This window comes from Aythya fuligula, chromosome 1 (genome assembly GCF_009819795.1).
Source record: "Aythya fuligula isolate bAytFul2 chromosome 1, bAytFul2.pri, whole genome shotgun sequence".
NCBI lineage: Eukaryota > Metazoa > Chordata > Aves > Anseriformes > Anatidae > Aythya > Aythya fuligula.
In genome coordinates, this window is record NC_045559.1 from 95,721,274 (window position 1) to 95,746,494 (window position 25,221).

The 25,221-nt window shown below is 38.3% G+C and overlaps 1 protein-coding gene across 4 annotated transcripts in view; it reads left to right on the forward strand.

Annotated features, from left to right (window-relative positions):
• Positions 1-4,244: 4,244 nt before the first annotated feature.
• The window catches only part of EPHA6 (EPH receptor A6), a 513,331-nt gene continuing 492,354 nt past the window's right edge, over positions 4,245-25,221 (forward strand). For all 4 annotated transcript variants that reach the window (XM_032187197.1, XM_032187216.1, XM_032187206.1 and 1 more), the window contains exon 1: positions 4,245-4,478. In XM_032187197.1, the coding sequence (XP_032043088.1) occupies positions 4,376-4,478 (103 nt within the window). In that variant the 5' untranslated portion in view covers positions 4,245-4,375. The remainder of the gene's footprint in view (positions 4,479-25,221) is intronic.

The following is a 25,221-nucleotide window of genomic DNA, read 5'->3' on the forward strand; positions in this document are numbered from 1 at the left end:
TTCCCTTGGTGTTGGGGAGGGTCATATTTTGAACATAGAGAAGTGTCATAGTCTGAAAATATTTCATGTGAATTGCTGCACATTTGCTCATAAGCATATTTGCAGACTATAGTAGTCAGGACAAGAATCAGGGCTCTAGTGTCAACGTGTCATTAAATTTAGTAGAAAATTAAAGATAATAGTTAACTAAAAGGCCTGCTTAATCAAACAAAAATTTTATGATTCTAATTCTATAGAAACATGAATACCACGTATAACTAAACAGAGTTCACATTCAGTTTTATGGGAAGTGCAATTTAGAGCCCTGAGTAGGAGACATACTACAAAAAGTTTCATTTCTGGTTACACTGCCAAATCAGCAGTGACTTTTATTCATTAAAAAAGCTGTTGGCTCAGACTTTAAGGGATCAATATTACATTATATTTTTTTGTAGTATACATGTTATAGTTTAGGGTAGGAAGTGTGAGTGTTACTCTTCTAAAACATCCAAAGGCAGGTGTTTTGGTCCAGATATTAGAGTAATTTTAAAATCACAGAATCTCATTGACTGCTGCATTGAAAATGCATTTTAAATTTATTGTAAATCTGTTCTTTGTCAGTGTCTTAATTAAAATGTTTACTTTGATCACGCTAAATCACAAGCAGTTGTGAATGATGGCTCAAAGGACTAACACACAACACAACGCTCTATATTATGGGGAATTTTAATGAAAAAGGAATAGCTTTGCTATTTTTCCAGGAAGTCACAACTTGTTTTATTATAATTAACAAAACTGTGGTACATTAAAGACAAATTATGTATACTTAGCTACACAAACAAGAAAGGACAGCCTATTACATGTAATTCTATGTCTATGCTGTATCATTTTTTGTTTTGGTTTGTTTGCTTTCAACAGAAATATGATCTCTCTGTTTAAGAAAATAGCACTGAAAATAGAATGGGTATTTTTTCTGTTCCCAGGATATATGAAATTATTTTTTAAGAATAGGAACATATGGATTTCCTTGCTTATAGAAAAGTATACTCTTTAGAAAACTGAGTATGAAGATATTCAAACTGTGGTTCTTTTTCTTTGTTTCAGCTGGTAAAGTTATGCAGTAGCAATAAATTTATTGTTTTAAAGTTTACAATACTAAGTGGCTCTAAATTTCAGGGAAAAAAAAAAAACGTGTATACAAACAGGACTCTACTTTTTTATATATTTTTTGCTTTCCTCTGATACGTTTATCATGTTTGCATGTCTGAAAGGTAAAAGCGCAACAATTAAGATTTAATTTGGATCTCATGGTAATACATAATTATAAAAATTAATTTGTATATAAATGAATAAGAGGTGTTTTTTCAAAGTTGTTCCCCCAGAAATTCTGTAAGCAAGTAAATGTTGATGAATGGACTCACCAGAGAAAATGCTCTCTTTTAGCTGTTCCCTAACTGCTTCCTTTGGGTTGTGAAGTTCAAGGTTATGAGGAGGCTAAACTATGCTTTGCATGTGAGGACATATAAAGAGTTTGTCTATGCTCCTATCACATCTTTGACTGCCTCCTTTTTGTATTTAGCTGTGTTCTGAACTGGTACACAAAAGTAAAGGAAGTAGTAAACCAGACCTTCTAAGCTGCTTTAAAAAAACTAATTTGACTTCATTAATGGCAAGTAAGAATAGATGTATAGTGTGCCCTCATGATGTTTATGCAGATATATATGGTGATGCAAACATGTACTTATGGAGAGTGGAGTGCATATGGAGAGTACAGATACACGTACAAACATATATACACGTGTGTTACGAGGGCTATCTGAGAAAAAACTATCATAAAAAGCCCCAACCTGTGTCATACGATAACAGATGTGAGGAAAGGAATCTCAAGTTTACTTTCTCTGTGTGAAGTGAACTTTTGCCTTAACACAAGGCAACTCTTTTTCAAAGGCTGGTGAAAAGCAGTTGTATTGATTATGCATGAGGACCAAATGACCCATCTGAATTTGGGAGACTTTATATGTGATGTCCTGCACTAATTTCTTCTGTCAGTCTGGTTGGAAAGCATCTTACTACTGAACTGAGCTGCTGAGAATTGGAGCAGATAAAGAATCTAAATTCTCACTCATTACCCAGAAGTACTAGCCCTGTAATGTCACTCTTATGTGCCTTTTGACCCTGTTATTTCTAAAGTAGAAAACTACCATGTGGCCTGTAAAGTCTCATAATGAAATTCAGATGAAATGCTAAAAACTGAACTTTCTCCTTTTACCTCCACCGTGAAATGAAGGAAAAATGCTAATCAGTATTTGGCTATATATAAATATTTCCTTAAGCTTTTCCTGTTAAACTTTCGTTTTGGATAAAATTTCCTTATAGGAGGTTGTTCAGCTAAATGTTGGAAAGATTGCAATATCATAGGCCAGCTGTAATCTGGAAAGATTCACCTCATAAAAATAAAAAATATATTTCTGTGTTGGCTTTTTTTTTTTTTTTTTTTTTTTTTTTGTCATTGAGCAACGCCTTTGAAAATAATTGACATAAGAGCTGATCCTTGTTTTATTTATTTATTGTTCTTTGAATAAATTCTTTATTATTGCATTACAAAGTAATTGTTTCAATATATAGCTTATCTGAATGTCTCTTTAGGTACCTCAGCAGGAACTTTGATATCCTCTGGGGTAGTATATTTAGCTGGGGCAGTATATAGCTGTGTTACCCGTTGACTTCAATGGGATTTATGGACACTCATAAGCCTTGGGAATCAGACAGCTTTTGTTCTCCTACATGTGGATTTAGACACCTGATTTTAGGAAGTTGTTTTCAGAAATGTGGATGTGGTTACCTTCTTGTTGCTTTTTTTCGTTCTGTCTTTGTACAAACCCAGAAACCGAAATGCTGCATGGACTAAAGAAAACAACCAACCAAAAGAAAAGCAACTAGACCCGCAATGACCTGGACCCTGGGGTGTGCTGTACGTGCAGCACGTAGTGAACCCATCCCAAGTGTCTGTTCCCTGCTGCGAGCCCTGCACACCGGGCAACAGGTGAGTAGCAGCAGGCAGCTCTGCTCGGGGCAGACACTCTCACCTAAGTCACCTGGGCCTCCTGTCTGAGTCGGCGTCCCCAGCCCTATGACCTGAGTTAGGGGAAAGAAGAAGAGAGTTAATATTGGGGGTGCAGCCGGGGGTGCCACCACAGGGATGTGTGCTCCCTCGGGGCAGCTCCGAGAGGCAGCCTCCAGCCAGCCCGCGGTCCCCGCTCTCCCCTGTGCCCCCTGCACTCCGCAGCCCCCAGTACCCATTTGGGTACTTATTTTTTTTTTTTTTGCCTTGTCGACTAACCCCCTCTAGCGCCGAGCCGGCCGCATGCGACCCGCGGGCTGCCGGCAGCGGCGAGGCGAGGGGGCGCCTCCTCTCCTCCTCTCCCCTCGCACACACACGCACAGGGCTCCCGCTCCCCTCAGGAGGGCGGCTGAGGAGGGGCCGCCGCCGCTCCCACGGCTCCCCCCGCGCCGTTTGGCTGCCGGGGGGCCGCGCTGGCCTCCCGGGGACCCGGCAGCCGCCGGGCCGGGCCGGGCCGGGCCGGGCTGGGCCGGGCTGGGCGCAGCGGGGCGGCCCCGCCATCGCTTGGCGGGCGGCGGGGGAGCAGCGGCGCCCCAAAAACCGCGGCGAGGCGCAGCGGGAGAGAGCGGCGGAGCCGCCCCGCGCTCTGATCGCCCCTCCGCCGAAGCAGCCGGAGACGGGGGGAGAGAGACGCACAGGGAGCCGGGGCACGGCGGCGGAGCGGCCGGGGATGCCGCCGCGCAACTTGCGCTGATGCCCCGGGGAGCGTGAAGAGGCGGCCGGCCCCTCTGCTCTGCTCTGCTCTGCTCTGCTCTGCTCTCTTCTCCTCTTCTCTCCCCTCCCCGCCCCCGGCGGCGGGGCAGGACCCTTCGCCATGGCAAACTGAAGCCCCTCGGCGCTGCCTCCGGCCGGGGATGCGGGGCCCCGCGCGGCGGGGACGGCGGAGGGGGCAGCCGAGGACGGAGCCGCGGAAGGAGCCGCCGAGGACGGAGCCGCCGAAGGAGCCTCTGCGGGGCTGAGGGCGCCGGGAGGAGCGGGGCGCGACCCCCGCCGCCGCCGCCTCGAAGTTGCCGGGGCTCGCTCGCTCCCTGCCGCCGGGGCTCTCCCGGTTGCCGGAGCTCTCCCGGCGCCGCCGCCCCCCTCGGAAGGGCGGCACGGGGGCTGCCGGCACCGCCGCCCGCCGCCGTGCCCCGGGACCCCGCCGGTGGATGCGCCGGAGCCCGGCGGGGCGGAGGGCGCTCGGGGGGCCCCCCCGGCGTCCCCCGCTGGCCTGAAGGAGGACGGGGAGGGAGCCTCGGCGGGCCGAGGACGAGGGGAGCCCGGCGGGGAACAGCCATGGGGTGTCGTGAGGCGAGGGGGCTGCTCTGGAGACTCGGCCTCTTCCTCCCCCTGCTGACTGCGCGCCCCGCCGACGGCGGCCACGGAGCCGCCAACCAAGGTGAGGGGCGCCGAGGGGCCCGCTGACAACTTCCCGAGGGGGGCTCCGGGGACGGGGGGGGGGTCTTCCCGGAGGGAAGCGGGGGGCTCTGCCACTCCGGGGGGCTCCGCCGGACCCGCGGGGTGCTCCGGCCGAGCGGCTCAGCTTGCCCCGGCCGCGAAGTTTCCTCCCGCTGACAGGGAGCGGTAGCGTTTGTAGACGTGAAATGGTGTAATTTTTAGGGTCTGCGCGACTCCTGCCGGGAGCGAAGCGCCCTCCGAGCGGGTTTGGGGGAGCTTAACGCCCGTTAAAGGAGGTTGCGGCTCGTCCGCTGCTCAGGGATGCGTGGCTGCCCTCAGCACCTCAGCGCTGCGGGCTTTCGTCCCACGGCCCGAAAAAATCTCCTCTAAAGGCTTTGGCACAGGTGCATGCTCCTCAGGTCCTCCTGAAGACGGTAGTTTAATTGCCCAGGTTGTCACGGTGCTTGTGTTGACGGAAAACGCCCGTGGCTTAAAAAATGAATCACCCTACTTAGAGAAGTAAGGATAAGGCTGCATCGCACGTTCATACAGTATAAAATTTTGTTAGATAGAACTGGGAAAAAAAAACACACGGTAACTGATCGTGAAACATCGTGTTATACGTTCTGAACATCTGGGTAGAGAGAGCAGAGTGTTTCCTTAACTGCTTATTTAATGCACATCTCTCTACTTAGTTGGGGAGAATGTAGGGTGCATCTCTTCCTAAAGTCAGTCTTTCCTTTTTTTATTTTTTATTTTTTATTTTTTTGTGCAATTTAGCTTTCCTGATACAGGGTTTTAGTGTGATGTGAGTGAAAATATGGGAGCTGAAGGGCAGCTCTGAACGTTGCTTCTGGTAGAAATTATTGTACCTGTTACTGTTGAAAGGAGTGCTGAAAATGACTATTGTGGAAAGTAATGAGAAAACAAACAGGTTTTAGTTGTGGAGCACTACCAAATGTGTAGCTCATATATTTTCACACTTCTGTTTTACAGTCCATTTTCAGTGTTCATTGTACGTACATGGCTAACAGTAAAAAGAGAGCATAAAATATCAGGAAAGTAGGAAAATGTGATAGTTTGGCCACAAATGCCTTGAAGAATCAGAGTCAGGCGTGGTAGTGACATTCCAAGTGATATTATTCCTTTGCCTCTTCTGTACTGAATGTGATGTATAATTTCAGATTGCAGTTGGATTACATAGAGCCAGATCAGTGCTGTGTTACAGTTTGCCCTTACTCTTGTCTTAGAAGACATCAGATTTTCACAGCAGCACGACACGGTTTTCCTTTTATGTCCCATTCATTAGCGCATGCTAATGCCTTTATGTTACTGCAAGGCCTACCAAGACATAAATGCTGTCTAAAAAAACCTATTCACATGTGTTATAGAATAACCATGGCACATTCTATGCATCAAAGGTAAAGAATTTGTGTTAAGTAATGCAAGTTAGATTAGGTCATTTTAAAGTAAGTTTCTGAACTAGTATTTGATATTCCTGAGATTAAATTAGTGATAGTTAAATAATGTTTCAAAAACTAGTTAAAAATGGGGAAAAGTTACCAAAACAGCTTAGCCCAGAGAAAGGCTTTCAAAGATGAAGTGTTTTGGTTTTTTGATATTGACGTAACTTTTCTAAAGTGCTGATGAATTTCTTACCTTCTGAGTTAACTTCTCTTTCTGCACTTCAATTCAAAACTTCTAATAAAAGGAGGAACTTCTAATATATTTGGTATTGCCAGTGTACCATGGAAATCAAATGATTAATCTAACTCATCCAAACACATGTGAAATTTAAATTTGCTGAATTAATACAGGTGATTCAGAACACCCACACCACCCGAATAATAAAATGTTAGCCAAAAAAGTCTACTTTTAATGATGATTTTCTCTAAAAACAGGAAATGAATAAAAGAAAATGAATACAATAAAGCAGTTGCATATTGTGTAAACACTTAAATGGATAAGTTTAAAGTACCAGTTACTTATGCTTGGTATCCCAGCTACAAAGATTTCTTCTTTTTTTTTTTTTAATCTTGTGTAGTTAGCTGAGGAAAAAAAAATAAATCTTATATTTTCTTAAGGTGATATTTCAGAGTATACATCTTGGAAGCACGGTTGCAATAGTTGTTGGTTTTTCATTAATTATCATCGTAATTATAACTTAGCTTTACTATCTAAAATATTTGGTCTTCTATTTTGTATTTACAAGCATATCAGCATTAATGCAAACTTGCAAAGGAATGTTTTTATTGCGTTGTCAGGTTGGGGAAAAAATGTGGAAGGGGAATATATTTATTAATCCAACTTGGTAACCAGAGAGCCCTTCCTCTTCATCCTTAATGGTGAATTTTCTGTTATTAAAGAGGGATTTTCAGAGAATTAATATACTCCAGTCTTATAAATTACTGTTATTATGTTGGCATTTATCTTTTTGTTTGCTTTCCTCAAACAGAAGGATATTTTTATATAGTTCCAAGACTCTTAGGTTGTCTTTCTTCACCCCGTAAATCAATGCATGGTGCCTTACAGTATCTGTAGCAAGGCAGACAGAAACAATACTATTGACAGAGAAGTGAACTTACTCATTCATCTTAATGGAGTGGTAAGTTCGAAAACAAGTTATGACCGTGCCAAGAGCTAGATTTTACAGCTAAGAAAAACCCTGTAGGTAGGCAAGGCCATGGAGCTGTGTAGGACATGTATTGCTGCGGTCTGAAATTGAATTGCTTGAAATATAAGCCTCAGTTAACAGTGTAGGTTGAGTGCTTGCACGTTCATCTAAATTTTAGTTAGTTGACCATGACATCTAGTTACAAATAAGTTGCATTATTGTACAAGATTTCACCCTGTGTTGTAGGCTTGTTTTCTGGTTGCCAAAACACATTGAATTGAGCAACTACTCTCAATCCTAAAGATAAAGATGAGAGCAACTAAACCATGAACGTTGTATAAAACATGACTTTTTGAGATAGAGGTAGCATCAGTTAATGGATTAACAGTATCCAGCACTAAGTATGCACGTATGTTTCCACGTACACATAAAACAGAAAGGATTTTTATACACTGGCTTCTTGCAAACTGTACCTGCTATTATCTGTCACCAGACCATCAATTTCTGAAGTAAACTGTAGGACTTGCAGAGTTCATCATGCTTCATGGCTATCAGTGAACTGTGAAAGGAAGTTGTGTGCTTTCTTAGTTACCAGATGTCACTATATCTTCTTAGGTTTATGTAAGTTTTTTGTTGTTGTTGTTTGTTTGTTTGTTTTATGCTTCCTTCTGAAAGGCATACATATTTATTTTCTTCATCCTACAAAAAAATAAGGTATGAAATAATGTCAAGTGCCATTTTGAAAATTCAGATAGCCTCTATTTTCACAATTATTATGCTTGATGAAATTGGGTATTTCAAAGTACGTAAATAAAACCTTTTGATTCTCATATTAAAATCTGAGGCAGATTACTAATGACCTTGAGTTCTTCATCAGTTCAAAGATGTTGTCTTATATTTGTTCAGATATTTATTTTTACATAAGAGCAATCCGTCACAGATAAGTGGTCTTTCTTAATATAGCATTCCAAATTTTCCTGTCATAATAAGGAGACCAGGACTGAGTGTAGAGGCTGAGCGTCCCTCTAAAGACACGGAATCATAGAATAGAATCATAAAATATTTTACTCCTAGAGGATCTCTCTTACATTGAGAAATGTAGGTACTAAGGAGGAGGCTGTGCTGATGCTTATATTGTACTCACCCTGTTGGATTCTGCTGTTCAGTTGTCCAGCTGGTATTTGTGAACATTTATATCCTTAGATGAAAATGAGAAAATTAAATAAAACCATTGCAGTAAAAATGTTACTCTCTTTTACATCTGTAGAGAAAGTGATGAGCAGAATCATATTTTTGCCTGAAGCTGTTAATAATTTAAATATTTCTACCCATTTATATAAAAAAAATATTTCTACCCATTTATCTTCGAACGCTACAGACTTCAGTGGTAAGGATGACTTTGGAACCTCTGCAGGTGTAGATATGCATGAAATGACTTTTTATCCAAGAGCCTAGATTTGAGTGCCATAAATATCAGAGATGAACAGATTTGATGTTGATGCTTCATGATATGTTCCTGGTTCTGTATTTGGCAATGCTGAGTGCTGTTTGGATATTTTGTTAATTTGTTTTGGACAAACAAGAATGATTGGTATGGAAATTAAAAAACAAAACAAACAAACAAAAAAAAACACACCACCACCTCCAACGTATAGCTTAACCACCTATAAGTTAAGACCTTATGTTCTTCTATAGTTCTGTTCTTCTGTGGTTTTCATGTAATTTGGGGTGTGAAAACACCTCAGAGGAACTAAAGTATTTTTAGAAGTCCACAACTTCGCACTGTTGAGAAAGAAGGCAAGTCAAAAATAAGTGGTAGAGGAATTATGGAAGTATAAACTGAAGAGAACAGTTGACAGCGAGCAGTGTTTTCTCCATCTCTCATGATTTATTCAGAGAGATCAAGTTTTCAGTTTCACCTGGCGTCTTGCTTTTGTTGGGAAACAAGGCTTCACAGTTCCTAGAAATCAGCCAGATGCAAGCACAGGACTGGTGACTGTCCCGTGTCTGTCTCCTGTTCTGGGTTGCTTTTCAAAGACTCTGCTGCTGTCTTTTCTTAAACTGGACTTCAGAATTGGATTAGATATATCTGGGGTTTGATCCGGAACAACCACTCTTATCCTCCTATGAATTAACAGTTAGCATTTCAACATAAACTATTTTTTTGACAAATCAAATAGTTAAATGAAAGGAGGAAGGAGTGTGCAAGAAATTCAGTCCTATGGAAACTATGGAAAGCTCCTCTCGGTTTCCAGATACATATTTTAGATCTAAATAATTAGATCTAACTCTGTCTGAGGGCCCATTTGAGTATCTGATATTAGACTTTTCAACTGTGAATTTTAGAAAAGTCAGTTCAGCAGGTGGGTTGTCAGTAAGATGTACAGTAAGTAAATATTTAGTTTGTTAGCTAAACTTTGTAAAAATCAAGGCCTACCTTGATTAAAATCTTTAACTAATCACCTACATTTAGAAACTAATACACATGTGCAATATGAGAAGCATTGTATTGTTCTTGTATGCCAATCTGGCATTGCTATGTTAGGACATTTTCTTATTGCAGCTGGATGTGTAAAATGGAATGTCTCCATTGGGATCACTGGGTTACTCTACCTTGACATTGACATAAAGAAGAGGCCAGTCTTTTGTTTATCATGCCCGTTAACACCCTGAACTTTGGGACACAGAGGTAGAACAGTAAACAGTATGGAAGTAAAGGAGTAGGGAAGGAAATTGTTTATCCAAAATCCATCCTGACATCAGGAAACAATGCATCTCGCAGAAGTTGTCAAAGAAAGATATCAGTTATGAACAATGCATCTTCCTTGAACTTTTGAACTTGTAAATGATACACCAATCTTTATGGTTGAGTGTTAGAACTGAGAATTTCTACTGAAAAGAAGTTTTCTCTTGTGAGATAAAAGTATGAAATTGTTTGCAAGATTTCTTTCTCAGTAGTGGTCTATACATATATTCACTTCTTCATGAAGTTAAATAAGTTATTTCTCAGACTTTTCTTGTAGATTGATTTTTAATTCTTGAATGCCACTTCCTTATAATTTTTGCTTTAGTGAGCTTACATGAGCTTACAGTGAGGCAACTTGCGTAAAATTTTGGATTTTTCTACTAATGTTTGTTTCCATTTTTGGAATAGATTTGTGTAAGCTTTTAATAACCTAAAGATCTTTTTATATTATTTATTTATTTTTACTATATTTGTAAATACTTCATTTCTATCCGAATCCTTCTGAATAATCATCAGTCCATTTTCTGTTGTAATGGTTCCAGGATATTTCCAGACCATACAAAAGCCTGTAACCTTTAATGCTGAAATTACCTTTAGCTTATTCATTTCTTTTCAAACCCCTCTAGTTAAAGTCTACCACTTTTTCTGCCAACCCTTACACTGGTTTGAAGGATGCTTTTATCAGTTTATCAGTTTTGTAACATCTTTTTTTGTGTGTGCATGTATGTGTGCGTAGGTAAGCTATTGTACCTACACGCGTCTTAGAATAAGTCAGTTTAAAAAGTAGGCATTAAAGAGAAGCCTCTTCAATTAATCCAGTGTCCATTTTTAATGCAAGTACTAATTTTAATCTGTGTTAGAGAACACAGCTTGAAGGCCAAATTGGCTTTAAATCAAGTGTGTATTTTACATGAATATCAGAAGCTTGCTCATCAGACATGTTAAAAAAATATATAATTAAAAAAACATTTTTCCTAGTCAATAGGAAAATTTTACTTAATTGTCTCACCCACAACATAACACATCTGTATTTCCAGCACTTACTGTCTGAGATCTCTGCATTTGGACTAAATTCTATCCTTCTGTAAGAAAATGTAGAAATACTGAATACCTTGATAATGGCTATGATTTACTTATTAGAGATTTATTATTTTTAATCCATGCAGGTGTTTTTATGATGTTTTAGATACTTACATAGATATTCAAAAAAGACCATCCAAGCAATGCATGGGTGTTTTTCCTCCCAGCGATACTGTACAAATAATTTCCTTCACTTTAAACAATTGTTCTACAGTATTTCATAGTATGTGTCCATGTTTCAGCTATCAGATACCATAACTTTTTTTTAATGTGTTTTTTAATTGCCTAAACACATAAAGCCCTAATAATTGTTATGGCATTTAAAGGAAGTATTTCATATATATTATCATCTTTAAAACCAGGCTAAATTAAAAAAAAATAATAATGCTATAGTATCTTGATGTTTCTTTTGGTAGTCTTTCAGGGTCAGTTCTGTAAAATATAAAAACATTTATGAGGAAATTTTATCTAGTTTAAAAATATTTTTTCCTTTCTATAGAATAGTCTTATTTTAAAAGTATTTTGTCTATAGATATAAAAAGGTGAAATTTTTAACAATTCTGAACAATTCTTTAACAGTTCTGAAGCCTTGATTCAATATCATAGGAACATTCAATTTTTACAAAATGATATAACACAATGTAGAATACATTAAACATATACATTGTGCTTGAACATGAAGCACAGGCTTGAAACACGGTGAATCGAAGCAAAGATGCTTTAGATCTCAATGTTTTTCCTGTTCTCTTGAAATTCTCTTAAAATCTGTAAAGAACAGTATGCTACAAAATTTGTTTTTAAATGATCTCAAAGTTTTTCTCCCTAATTCCTGCTGTCTCTGCCACCCCCCTTCCATCCCCAACAAATACTTCCCTGCCAGACTGAAATGTTGAGGAATAGTTAAATCCTGATGTTACTTTGTAAGCGGCACCAGAGAAGGCTGTGCTTAATTCAGTTAGTCATCAGCTTTGTGACCCTTAACCTTTCCTTAACTATGATGTAAAAATTGACTCTCTCCTTCATGCTGCCGTAGGAGATGTATGACCAGGGCTGGTCTCTGCCCATATATTCCTTGTGCCATCTGGCCCAAAACAGTCCCAAGATCAGAAACACAGAAAAGGTTGTTCTTCGCTCCTTTCTCCCTGTTTCATCAGCCTCTCCCACAGTCTTCCTTGTCGTACATGTGCACACAGTTACCCTGACTTCTAAACTGGATCTGGATCTGCGCGTGCAGTTTCCATGATGAAACTGAAGCATGCCTTCACCAGGCGTCACAAGTGGACTGTAGTGGGCTCACTAACTGCAATAGTCAAACAACATGCATTAAGGTTTCTCACTAGAAATTTTATCAAATTTATTCTGACTGTATTTACCAAATTCCTTAATTCCATAATTCATTTGGTATTCATTTGGTAACAGCAGAATGTTCAATATCTGAACAAATTTCAGTTCAGCTGGTTACTTTAATATCTCTGATTATAAGCAGATGCTTTGTGAACAACAGATATTTGGCCAAGTTCAATAGTGGTTTTATATTTGTACATTTGAAAGTTCAGTATTAAAGTAATATCTATCTGTCTTCCTTTTCTCATATTTCCTTGCTCCTTCCGCTTCATGGATGTACTGAATTAAGAAAAGTAATAAATTAATTAAGAAAGGAAAAAGAACATTAGTTTCTAGCAGATGTTTCTGCTTTTCTTTCAGTCAGAAAACCAGTCTCTACAGTGGTCTGGGAAGGATTCTGCTTAAAGTCAGTAAAGAATAAGAATTTAAACATGTAATACTCTTTATTTGAATAACAATTCTTGGTCTGTGTTAAGGTACATTTATTAGAGGCTGATAGAGTTTTTTTCCCCTTCAGAGAAGTGATTTTATTAATTCTGAGTTGACTGAATTCCAAACAGACTTTGAAGGTGTCTACTGTTTGCTGACAGGTTCTCCAAGAAGAGTAATACCAGATTAATGATGCACAGCTGCTCCTCATAGGTCAGTGCAGCTCTCTGTTGGATAGCACAGGTAAAGCTTATGTTAAAAGCACTAACATAAGCAAAGCGATCCAGGGTGAACTTTTTAATATAGAGTTGCTTTAGCTGCATTTGTGATACAGCATTCCCTCATTCCAGCAGGTTTTTGCAATTATAGAAGTTTTAGCCTGGCCTAAAATCAGTGCTGTGTCACTTCGGTAAGAAAGATGGGCAGCAGGCACCATCTGTAACAAACTACTGTGAAGGTACATACAGAGAATGAGGACATAGTTAAAGGTGTATTTACTGGGAGTTCTACTGTCTCAATCCATTTAATGGCTTCTGCACCTAGGACAAAAGGGGAAAAGTCACATATAGCAAACAGTATCATTGATGCATGTAATGAGTGATTTGTCTTGGCTGGGGACCCTTGGTTAGAGTGCACTTGCTGCTGCAATTTGTATTCTCTGGCTGCTGGTAGCTTTTCAGTTTAAAATAAAGGAATAAAAGAGCAAATTAGAAAGCATTCTGTAAAATAATGCACAAGCATTTTAATCGTGGTGGAAGAGATTATCTTTGAAATTTCCCAGACCAGTTTTCCCAGTTCTGGTTTAAAATCAAATTTTGTAGAAAATTTCTGCTAAAATTTCAAGTTTTATCATCCAAATATGTTTTACATATATTAGAGAGGGAGGAAAAAAAAAAAAAAAAAAAAAAAAAAAGGAGATCTAGACATTCCTTAGTCATGTTTTTTAGGCATTGTTTGTATAGTGTTTTCATTCTCTGTGGCTAGAAATTGATAGCATGGAGAATTTGTATTTCAGAACATAGTCTGAATTCAGCAGTATCTGCTGAACAAAGTGGGACCTTATAAAATTGTATAGTTCTGTCTGACTAGTGAAAACCCTTGAAGGGGAAAGTAAGGGAAACGTAAAACCTTTGTCTCTGTTAGATTGATTTTGTTTGCATTACTGAAGTTGTTAAGTGCTTACATGATAGAATGATACAGTAGGAACAACCGCTCAGAGGATTGTTAGATCTAATCATTGAGTTTAGTGGACTTTATTTCTTGGAAGAACATTTAATTTCAGTAAATTTGAATACTGTTAATATTTTAAAATGAAGAAACATGATGCAGTGTATGACACATGGCTTCTCAACCAAACTTGCACTCAGACTGTTGTCAGATGTGATAGAAACCTACACCCTGTTGCTTCTGAGACAACAGTAAGAATGTTTCCTCTGATTTGGGTATATGATAAAGGCATCATTAAATTGCTGGAAAATATTTATTTCCAGACCAACAATTATAGAGAATAAGTAGCTTTATTCCTTAATTCAAGAAATATACAGAAAAATCTCATGCTTAGGTGTAAGTATTTGTCTTTATAAAATAGTATATTTTGGAAGTGGTTATGTTCAAAGGAAGAAGAGTGATTGTATATGCTGAACAAAGAAGAAAGAGAGAGGTATTGTATAAAAACTGCTTCTGAAGAAATCTAGGATTGCAAAATCAAGGAAGTGGGATGGTATTCCATGCTGTGTTAATGGTTTCTCTTGCCGAAGCTGAGTATAATGATGTTATCATATACTTCATTTTCCTATAGACTATCTAAAGCTAAAGGGCATTTTGTTTAGTGTAGAAAAATGGCTGGAAGGAGCCAACATTTCTTGCTGCTGTTGTTTAATATGTAGCTCTGTGCAATCATTATACTGGATGCAGAGTTCTTTTTCCAGTATCGAATCTCTTTAAAGCTTGTGTGTGTGTGTCCCATATTCCTTTCAGTCACTGAACTAAGGGGAAGAGTTAGAGGCTAAAGCTTTTATTTTAGGTGAGCAGTTTGTGACACCCACTTCACATTCCAAAGACTTAGTTTTATACATGCTCTGAAAAAAGCTACTGCTGACTACTCAGAGAGCTATGTGTTTCTGGAGCTCAGATATATCTTCTGTCGTATTGGGAAACAGGAAGATGAGACACTGATCACTGATCAGCTCTACACCTTGTGTTCTGTGAGATACCTACAATCATACAGAAAAGTGGTGGCAGAGGTAGATATAACATCTTGGTTTTCACTGTACTCTTCAGCTAAATTAATTGTATTTTTTCTTCCTGTACATAACTAAGTTCTTCACTTGCAAAAATTTGTTCCTAATTTACATTTCTTTTTATCAAAACACAGTTTGTCAAAATATTGAATGTAGATGAAGTGAGTTTGTACTAGAAATTAAAGATCTGAAACTTTTCTTTCATTCTGTGCACCTAGTCTCTTAACAGCCTCCTTGAAGGCAAGGCCCCAGCCCCACAGCAAAGGCTTCATCCAGCAGAGGCTTCATCTACCCTGTTTGACTCCCGTAGCCTTAGGAACCAGTCTTTGATGTAGACTGTGAACCATAGTGACTATTTCAGTTCTGGCTTTTCCTAACTTTAAAGTGTGGAACTTGCTAATCCCACCAATGTAAAAATGTAGTTAATATAAAATTTCCTTTCTGACTGCAATTTTTGTATTTTGCAAAGTTCTTTATTCTTTCATTCTTCACAGATCATTCATGTAGGATGTTGGTTTATTTAGACTGACAGTGTAATCATCTACTAAATGATCTGAATTACTTAAGGGAAAAGAGATGCCATCTTCCATGGCATAGGCATTAGAAGGTAACGAAGACATGCACCTTGCCAGTAGATTGTGTTAAACAGCAAAGGGATTGTGGAGAAAAATAGGTTTATTTACAGGTTACACAACAGAGTTGTCTTCATTAGTTTGCCTAAGAGCTCTAATGATTATAACCTCCCATTCTGTAGCTGTTTGTATCTTCACTTGTTCTTCTCCTTTTTACCTTTCTTAACCGTACACTTCTTCTAGATGGCTTCTGTCTGTCAGTGCCTGTAGTTTTCTTCTATTTCTTTCTTCCATTCCTCACCTTGTTGCCTTTGACTTGGGATGTTTGTCTCCCATATTCCTCTACTCTCTGACGTCTGTCAGGATGAAAGTACAGCTGAAAGCTTTCTGTACTTGTTGATGTGGCAACCAGGAGATAAAATGAGAGGACTGTCTTGCACACCCTCTGTATCTTAGGTTGGAATTAGTGCGGAGTAACTAGGTTGGAATCAGCTTCCTTCTTTGCTCTGTTTTTAACAGTATCAGCCCAGTCAAATTGGTATGTAGAGTCTGTTAAGGATGAAATGCACTAAGTGTAGATAGGCTTTGGCAGAACCAAAATTTTGACTTACTGTAATGAACAAGTTCTGCTTGGGTAAATGTGAACTTGCAGAAAAGGACATCAGTGAATTGCTATCAAGATGCTCCAAATAACAGATATGCTAGTGTTTGTTAATTAAATATTCAAAACACGTTTTCCCTTGTCTTTCTCTTGGAAATGTTTGAACAGTTTTATTAGAAATGTTTTTGCAGAAGTCTGCTTCAGACATAGAATTCAATATAAAATATTTCAGAGTGAATATTTTAATTTTCAAAATGTTTAAAAGGAAAACTGCTGTAAGATGAGAGACTTAGTTAACCTGAACATAGCAATAGTTAGAATGGAGGTCACACTTGTAGCTGACTTCTCATTTTTTCCCCTTCACATGGCATACCTATTTTTGCCACAGTACATCAAAAGTTACAGCAATGTTTAGCCTATTCATTTCACTTAGGATCATTTTCCTTACTAATTTAGTAACAAGTAGTTTTCATTTTAAGTAATGTCCTGAAGCCCTAGCATTAGCAAGTTTCCATCATATTAAAGAAAATCAGGAAATTATTTTTAATAGCTATAGTCTGATAGATGTATCTTAGACTTGAGAGATGTGCCTTAAGAAATAAAAGCTGATTGAAATGGTGCCACAGATGGATATTTTGAAAACAGAAAAGAAAATCAATAATAGATTAGGCTTGATTAGATGTTAACATTTAGAACTGCACATAGAGAATGTTAAAATTTACTGACAACAGACAGTCTTCTACCTGATTTGCATTTCTACCTCCATTCTTGTTTCAGATGTATCATGATACATACGTTGTAAAGGTTAATGAAGAGATGATGATAAAATTACCATATAGCTCATCTGATTGTTCACGCTCTAGCCTGGAGGGCTGAATGTTTTCTAATCTAGTTTGTCTTCTGTGAAACCTAATTCTATTTATTTATTTATTGTTATATGAAATTCTAAATTGCTTGAATGTTTAGGTTAGTCTAAAATAATTTATGAAGTGATTTTCCTTTCTACCTTGCTCCATACACTTGTTTGGAGGAACAAATTTCTTTTGTATCTCTACTTGAAGAGTATTTTGTTTTAAAACCCATTTTTACAGTTTGAGAAGATCACTTCTATGACAGCAGAGTACGTCCTCAGAATATCTGCAGATGATGTAAAACTGGGAGGAGAAGCTGTTAGGCCAGGGGGGCATGCTGCTACCCAGAGGGACCTTTACAGGCTGGAGAGATGGGCTGCCAGGAACTTCATGAAGTTTAGCATTGAGAAGTGCAAAGTCCTGCACCTGGGGAATACAGTCCCAGCTACCCAGCTGGAAAGCAGCTCTGCAGAAAAGAATCTGGAAGTCCTGGTGTACATCACATTGAACACAAGCCAGCAATGTGCCTTTTCTGCAAAGGCAGCTGACAGTGTCCTGGGCTTCATTAGGCAAAGTACTGCCAGCAGGTGGCAGGAGGTGACGCTTCCCACCTCCTCAGCACTGGTGAGGCCACAACTGGAGCTCTGGGTCCAGTTTTGGGCCCCACAGAGTAAGGGAAACGTGGAGCTACTGGAGGGAGTCCAGCAAAGGGACACAAAGATGGTGAAGGGACTGGAGCACCTCTCCTGTGAGGAGAGGCTGGGAGAGCTGGAGCTGCTCAACCTGGAGAAGAGGAGGCTCAATTGGAGTCTTGTCAGTGTGCATAAAAACCTGAAGGGAGGGTGCAAAGAGGACAGAGCCTGACTCTTTTCAGCGATGCCCAGTGCATTGGTGAAAATGAAGCTGTGAATAATCAGTCTTCTCCCAGATATTTCTGGACTACAGTACATTTTGTAGGATCAGTTCAAGAGGGGTCAGTTTGGACCTAATTGTACTAGGCACTATTAAAGCACACAGATTCAAAAGAAGCAAGCTTGTGTGTCAATGAAAGGCACTGTGTCTTTCTTAAAGGGAAGTATAGGAAAGGACAGTCAGACCATTTGGGTATCAGAGCAGAAAACCAAGACCAAAACTAGGGAGATGATAATCACATAATGAATTTATGTTCTATATATTCATCTTATTGCTGAAAGGCAATACCCCCAGAAAAAGAGCAAAAGCTTCTAGGTCAACTGTGACTGAAGAATGTATCATAAGGCACAAAAGAAGGAATAGGAATTTTATAATGTCCAGTGTCCTGTAATGATTCCCATCCAAAGTTGGTGACAAAAATTAAATAAATACACGTACAAGCAGGCTTTAATAAATTTAAACTTCCAAATATTGTGAGACAAAGGCAGAACTGTAGCCCAAAAGAGATTTCTTTTTTTATATTTGTTTTTGCAAAATGTGGTAATGTTTTCAAACTTTTCCATCTAGCTAAAGGTGAAGAAACAAGCAAAACAATTTTCTCAGGTAATAGCCAACTACAGATGCCGTTTTTTGAGAAAATCAAAAAGTGTTAACTTCCCATGGCTTGGGTTTTGATTGTAGTAGTATAGATTCTGGTCCTTTTCTTAGGTTTCTGTCCTTAGCTGTTGGTATTATTTCTGTGTTATTTGGATAAAAGAGGTATGTGTTGTTTTGTCTAATCTATTTCATAAACCTGAAGGACTAATAAAAAGTTGTTTGGGGAACCTTGTTGAGATGTGGCCCAAATATCTTCTTTAATTGCATGCATAGCTTGGAACAAGAATTGTCAATATGTTCCATAAGCAAACAATTTACATTAGTCTATCAGCTTCTGGTGAATTTAATAACCATGTACATCAGTGTTGACAGAATCAGATTATTTCATTTATGTAAGGGACTCATGCTATGAAGTTCCTGGGTAACCTGAAATTCCAGGAGTAGGAATGAAAGAAAAAATTCCCAAGTAGTGAAATATTTTCCCAGCAGAAAGAAAGAAAGAAAAAAAAAAGGTGGGGGGGGGGGGGAGGGGGAGGGGAAAAAGCAAACTCTGTCCATTTGCAAATGAGAATGGTCAAAGTGAGTCATCTGGAACTGCATTCAGTCAATGTAAATAACATTAAGGTTACACTGTAGTTCAAAGGTGCAATGTTTGGTTTATATAAAAGGGATAAAAGAAGATGGTGGAACTGGATTTGCTGTATCACATAGCTCAGATATAAGTACCAGACATTTACCAGACAGTGCTGGTGTTATGGGATGTGAATGATACCAATATCAAAGTGTATCAAAGCAATATCAAAGGCTAGAAATGGAAGAGAAAGATGGAAAAGCAGAATTGTCTGTACTGGGTTAGTGCAGTTAAGTGGGAGTATGTTAGTTTTTTTCTCTTCCCCTTTCCATTTTAGGAATTCTGTTTTGTCTTTGAAACGTTACAAATTGGTTGAAATTAATACTGAAGTTGGGTGAAGTGTTCTGATATGCTGTGTATTGAGAAACCTCTTTGCAGGTGACAAGTTTGTGTGTCTTGCTTGTCTTCTCAGAGTAAGATCAATTGCTACCACCTGAGCAGAAGAGAATTTCCTACCTTTCCAGGTCAGATGAGACTGCCAAAACAATTTGTGGTTGGAGACTTTTTACTTCACTGTAGCATGTAATATACTTTAAAAGACTTTATCAAAACAAAAACAAAAACAACAAAAAAAATGGCTATTGGCAGGTTCTTCATAACCACTGTTAGTTAAGGGTCTTTTTAGTAAAGGGTTGTAAGCTGTATTTTTTTATGATGTATTTCAAAAAGGAAAAATTTGGTCAGTTGTTATTCAGGCCATGCAAGGAGAGATTGAAGAACTGGTTTTTTTTGTTTGTTTTTGTTTTTTTTTCTTTCACTAATGTATTTTAACTTTTAGCTGTTATCACAAATGCTGGACTCTCTGACCGAAGAGATTCCTTTTTTTCTGATATCCAGCGCTCTCATGTCCAAATGAGATGTGGTTACATGAAATTCAGTGAATACATTGTCCAAATGACCTGATTCTTTGAGCTGCTAGGTACTAGCTCAGGTTGACCTCACAATTTGCTTTCAATGCTTGGGTTACAGGGCCAGTACCATATGGAACATGTTTAAATGTTTCTGATCTGGTTAAAACTAAGAGAAAACTCTGGAAAAGGTTTAAGATAAAATCTTGATAGGAAATGCTTTGTGAATAAATTAAGACTTGTTGATGAGCTTCTTGGAAGTAGTGTTCCTTGAGCAGAGGTAAACGGCAGCTGTAAGGAATATAGGGGTGATTTTCATTGCAGTAAAGTGATATAACATATGATTAAAGCTCCTAAAGTAGCAGCGGGCTGTCCTTTTTCAAATAATGAGATGGAGCAGTGCATTTTTGATAAGAGAGCAGAAAAGAAAATATGAAGGAGGAAGGGATTAAAAATCACATTTTTCTGACTCTCTCTAACATGAATATTTCAACTTACAAAATTTTGTGTTTAGTTTGGAACAAAAAAAATCATAACTAATAATATGTCATCTGCAGGTATAAGCATACAGGTTTGTAGAATCAAGCAAGTTCAAGCTCTTTTTAAAAGAATATTCAAAGGAGGAGAAAAAAAAAAAAAAGCTTTTATTCCAGTGTAGGGTGGGGAAGAAATGTCATGAACTTGAGTCCATTGATTCCATTTTTATTGCTCAAAACTGCTACAGTTCATAAAATTCAGTTTTACAGGCTATTAGTCCATAATGTGGGTTATGTCCTTTGGAGACTTATGTTAAAGATAAATGCAGTAGTTCAGGAAGATCTATACTGTAGTTCTGTGAAGAGGGTTCAAGAATTATTTAAGTACTTGTTACTGTGTTCCAAAAGGAAATGGGGCGAGAGGGGAGAAATTGTCATCAGCCTTGAAAGTAGGAAAGGGAATCAGCAACAGAAGAGTCAGTTTATCATTCAGCAAGTGGCTTCATTTCCTTGGAGGTGGGGAAAAAAAATGCTGTAATGTTACTGGCATTGAAAGTTTATTTTTTTTTAATTGTTCTTGACAGAGAAAATAGTATTTGCATTAGTGATACGTGCTAAGAATGTTTACACTCAGCATGGAGTGGCTCTGTTGACTGTAACTGGAACATAGGGTTGGAAAGGAGGTCTGGAAAGGAGGTCAAGCAAATGCCTCATATCATTCTGTATAAAGAATTGATTAGTTTTCATTTTAAATCTAGTTAGTTGATCTTCTTTCTTTCCCCCCATTGGAGGGTTGTTCAGTACTTCACTACTCTGATATTAGCGTGTATTTATAAACCGTATTTGCTAGTAGTCAGTGCTCAATCATTTATTCTTGTGCCAGCACTGTTAACAGTTACTTTTGCCTATTCTCCTTTTCTTTTTAACTCATTCGTTCCTGAAGAAGGTGCCCAGAACTCTGTGTGGCTTTGTGGGCGTGATTTTACTAGTATTTTGTTCAATAATGGTATTTACCTGGCACTTCCTGTGATAGAATTCGTCTCTTTTTCTTCTATGTTATTTGATTGGGCCTTGCTTGTCTTGTCGCCAGCTGATATGTCTGCCACTAAGTTCCCAATTCATTAAAAAAATAATAATATTTTTAGCTCACTTTGGATTGCCTTACTATTTGTGTTTAATGTCCTCCCTTTTTTATTATGCCAGATACAAGGAATAATTCCTTCTGTCTCCATAGCTTTCCACATAGTGTTCCAGCCTTCAGTTGCATTGACGCAACACTCTCTCTACTTTTCCATGAAAGTTTCATTAGAACAAACCTACTTTGGCCAAGGACATTAGTTAAATGTTAAATAAGATTGGTCTCATGACTAATCTTTGAGGAATTGCACAGTTAAATACTATCTGTCTCAAATCATGCCTTTTATGTACCTCCTTACCTCTTTTGCTCTCTGTTTAACACAGCTAAAAATGCTTTTACAGTTTGTTTCGGTTTCCTAACTCAGATTTATTTCTGACATTTATGCAACAAAATGCACATAAGTTAGAACATTCACTACTAAAATGGTGTTGCCACACAAATAGTAATTTAATAATATCTTAGCTATAAAAACACAAATCATATTTCATCATTTTTGTAGTTTCAAAACACTTTTTGGTTTGCATAATTCTGAAATAAGCCTGAAAATATTACTGCATTCTCAAAGTCAAATTGAATGAAATTATACTCAAATTCAGCTGTAATTTTACCTTAATGCATTATAATTCAGATGTCAGCTTTTTCTTCCATAATTTGATTCCTCTTGGCTATTAGGATTGCTCAGTACTTACTCTGTTTTATTGCACTTAGATGAAATAAATTAAGCTGTATAGCAATATAAAAGATAATATTCATTGTTATAAATTTGGCATTTACATGAATGAAACATCTTAAATTCCCCCTTCATCTGTTTTAAATTAAGTATGAGATTTAAATCACTTATCCTGATTGAGAGCAAGCACAGGAAATGAAGGGACTGGACAACCAAAAAAGTAAACTGAGATTCTGATCAAGGCATTCATTATTGTTGGTGGGAAACAACGTTAAGCAATAATTGATTGCATTCATGTAGACAGAAGAGAAACCTGCCATGAGATAGTATAATATTCATAGTCTGAGAATGATTTTGAACAGGTAGTAAACTGAGAGCAATGAGTACAGCAGTTTTGAACTGCTCAGATATCGTGCTAGCTAGCTCTTATAAGAAAAGGCCTTAGATAGATGTGTGTTTATGAAATATAGTACTCAATTTTAGATATTACATCCCTTTATCTTTCTTTTTTTTTTTTTTTTAACTAGTGTTCAAAGTGTATGCTTAATTTTCATGCTAATGTATTTCATTTGAACACTGATTCTCTCCATCTCATTCCTTATTTAATGCTGGTTATAATCTCATCCTTTTTTATAGGTAGAGGAAAAAAAAAATACATTTAGGTAAGTAACAAAATATATTTGGCCTGAAACTGTTCTTAGATTCAACTGCCTTCAATTATCCTGTGTTAACTCTACTGATGATACTGTGTTTATTCCAGAATTACTCTATCATTACTGAACATGAAACCTTGTTTCTTGTAGACAGGCTTTTATCATGTAGTCTGAAATGAAAAGGGAAAGACAGCTTCAGTTGTCTTAGTTTTAATATGTCCTGTAAATTGCCATATTTTGAAAGACTGTGATTTGAATTTTAGACAAATCCGTTATGGATGATGTATTTAGGATTTTAGATACAATTCTGATGACAAGTTGCCTTAATGAAAGCAAATATGTGCAAAACTTGTTAGCTGCCTCCCCATTCGAACTTTTACATCACTCCTGATGTGCAAAGAATAATAAACATGTTTCCTTTTAACAGTCAATGTTTATGATCTTTCTGCACAGCCCAGCTATCCATTAACACTTTTCAATGCATTGGAGACTGTGTCACACTCTCCAATCCACATTTTCCTACAACCCCAGTTCTGTTGTGAATTACCTTTTATGCTATTCAACATAATTCATTTTTCCTTCCCACCAAGTCTTCCTGGAGAAACATTTGTCTTTAGGCTAGCCATTTCTCTCTCAGATTCCTCTATATATCTTTGGGCCCTCTTAAGTCCATTGTATGTTCTTTTAGCCCCATCAATTCACATTATGCTGAATGAACTGCAAAGTTCATTGTCTGGCTTCTGTTGTCCACCCACTCAATCCAATCTCATTCTCTGTGGGTGTCATCAGTCTGTTGGTCCTTAACCACCTTCATCAAACTTCTGTTCCCACAATATTCATCTTTCATTGGGTCTTCTCTTAACCGTCAAATCCACTCACTGTGCCTTTACATAAAAATATCTGTCCTTCACAAACTGACCTTCAGTCATTAGGGTTTGTTGCTCTGGATGGCTCCTGGCCTTTCCACTAATTTTCTGGCTTTCCCCTGTACTTGTTCCTCCTTGCTAGTTTAGTGTTTGTGTCTTTTGCAGATAATACCATACTCCATTTCCTCAGCTTTTACTTCCAAACCCATTGTAGTCCCAACTAGACTCTGGCTGACCGTGAAGGTAGAGATGCTACCCTTTAAGATCAGGGACCTTTTGTAGGCAAGGCAGAGCCATTGAATCATCTGCTCTGTAAGACTTCCATGACACCTAAAAAGGTGTGGTAAATCCAGGGGTAGGTGGCAGGGTCACACTAGTTGATTCATTTCCCATCTCTCTTTTTTTTTTTTGTGACTTTTAAGCAAGTATGTAGCCATGCTATAGTGTGTTTCTGTTCTAGAAAACTAGAATAGTAATACATGCAGTTTTGGAAGATATCATTCATACTACTTAAACATGCTGTGTTGATGATCTTCCATGTAAGTCACTCTGCAGTACAGTTTTCTCTGTGCTTTAATTATGTCTGGTAAAATCTTCAATCAAATGTTGATTGAAAAACAAAACATTTCTGTGGAACCGCGTATGTTAGGACCTTAAACAAGGGGTCAGTGTAAACTAAAGTACATTCTTCATATGCTTTTCAAAGTATTTACATATAAAGAACTTTATTGGGAAGAAGTGCAGGGGCAGTAGTAGTTTTTCAGGCTTTGTCTTTGTTATGTTGGTAAAAAGTGTATTATGCTAGTTTATAGATATAATGGATGGCCCTCCAAGATAAGGTTGAGGTAATATAGTACTCAGGAGCATAGAAAAAAAAATAAATTATTCCCTATTTTTCCTTTAAGAGTAACACATCACCACAGTCATGGTGCTGTTTGTATCCTTCTCTTATTTTCTGTGCTCAAACTTTTCAGACAGAATGGCAAAAGGGAAGAAAAGAAGTTTTCAAGAGAAATGATATAAAGCAGGTTTTAATTCAAACATTGAGTTTGTGATAATCATTCAAATATAAGAGTTCCCATATTTATTTATATATTAATATATTCCCATATATTCCCATATATGTGAAGTTACAGTGTGGATGTAGTATTATATAGTCTATGTTTTGCATTGCCTTCAGAGTCCCTTGGCAGCACTCCAGCAATCTGCAATGACATTCCCCTTGCATCCTTGGGTTATCTAACAGGCACTTATGTCTCGAGCAGCCCTGGGAAGCAGTGCTTTGAACTAAGCCAGTTGAAGAGCACTACTGCATTTCCAGCAGCAACGATGCAGCACTGTACCTGCCAAATTGTTGTGCCCCAGATGTGTTCATTTCAGGTCAGTGGAAGTCTCACAGATTCCCTCCATGTTCATGTGTGTTACACATGGCTACCCCTTGTTACAAAACAGACTATTTTCAGCCTTAGCAGAAGT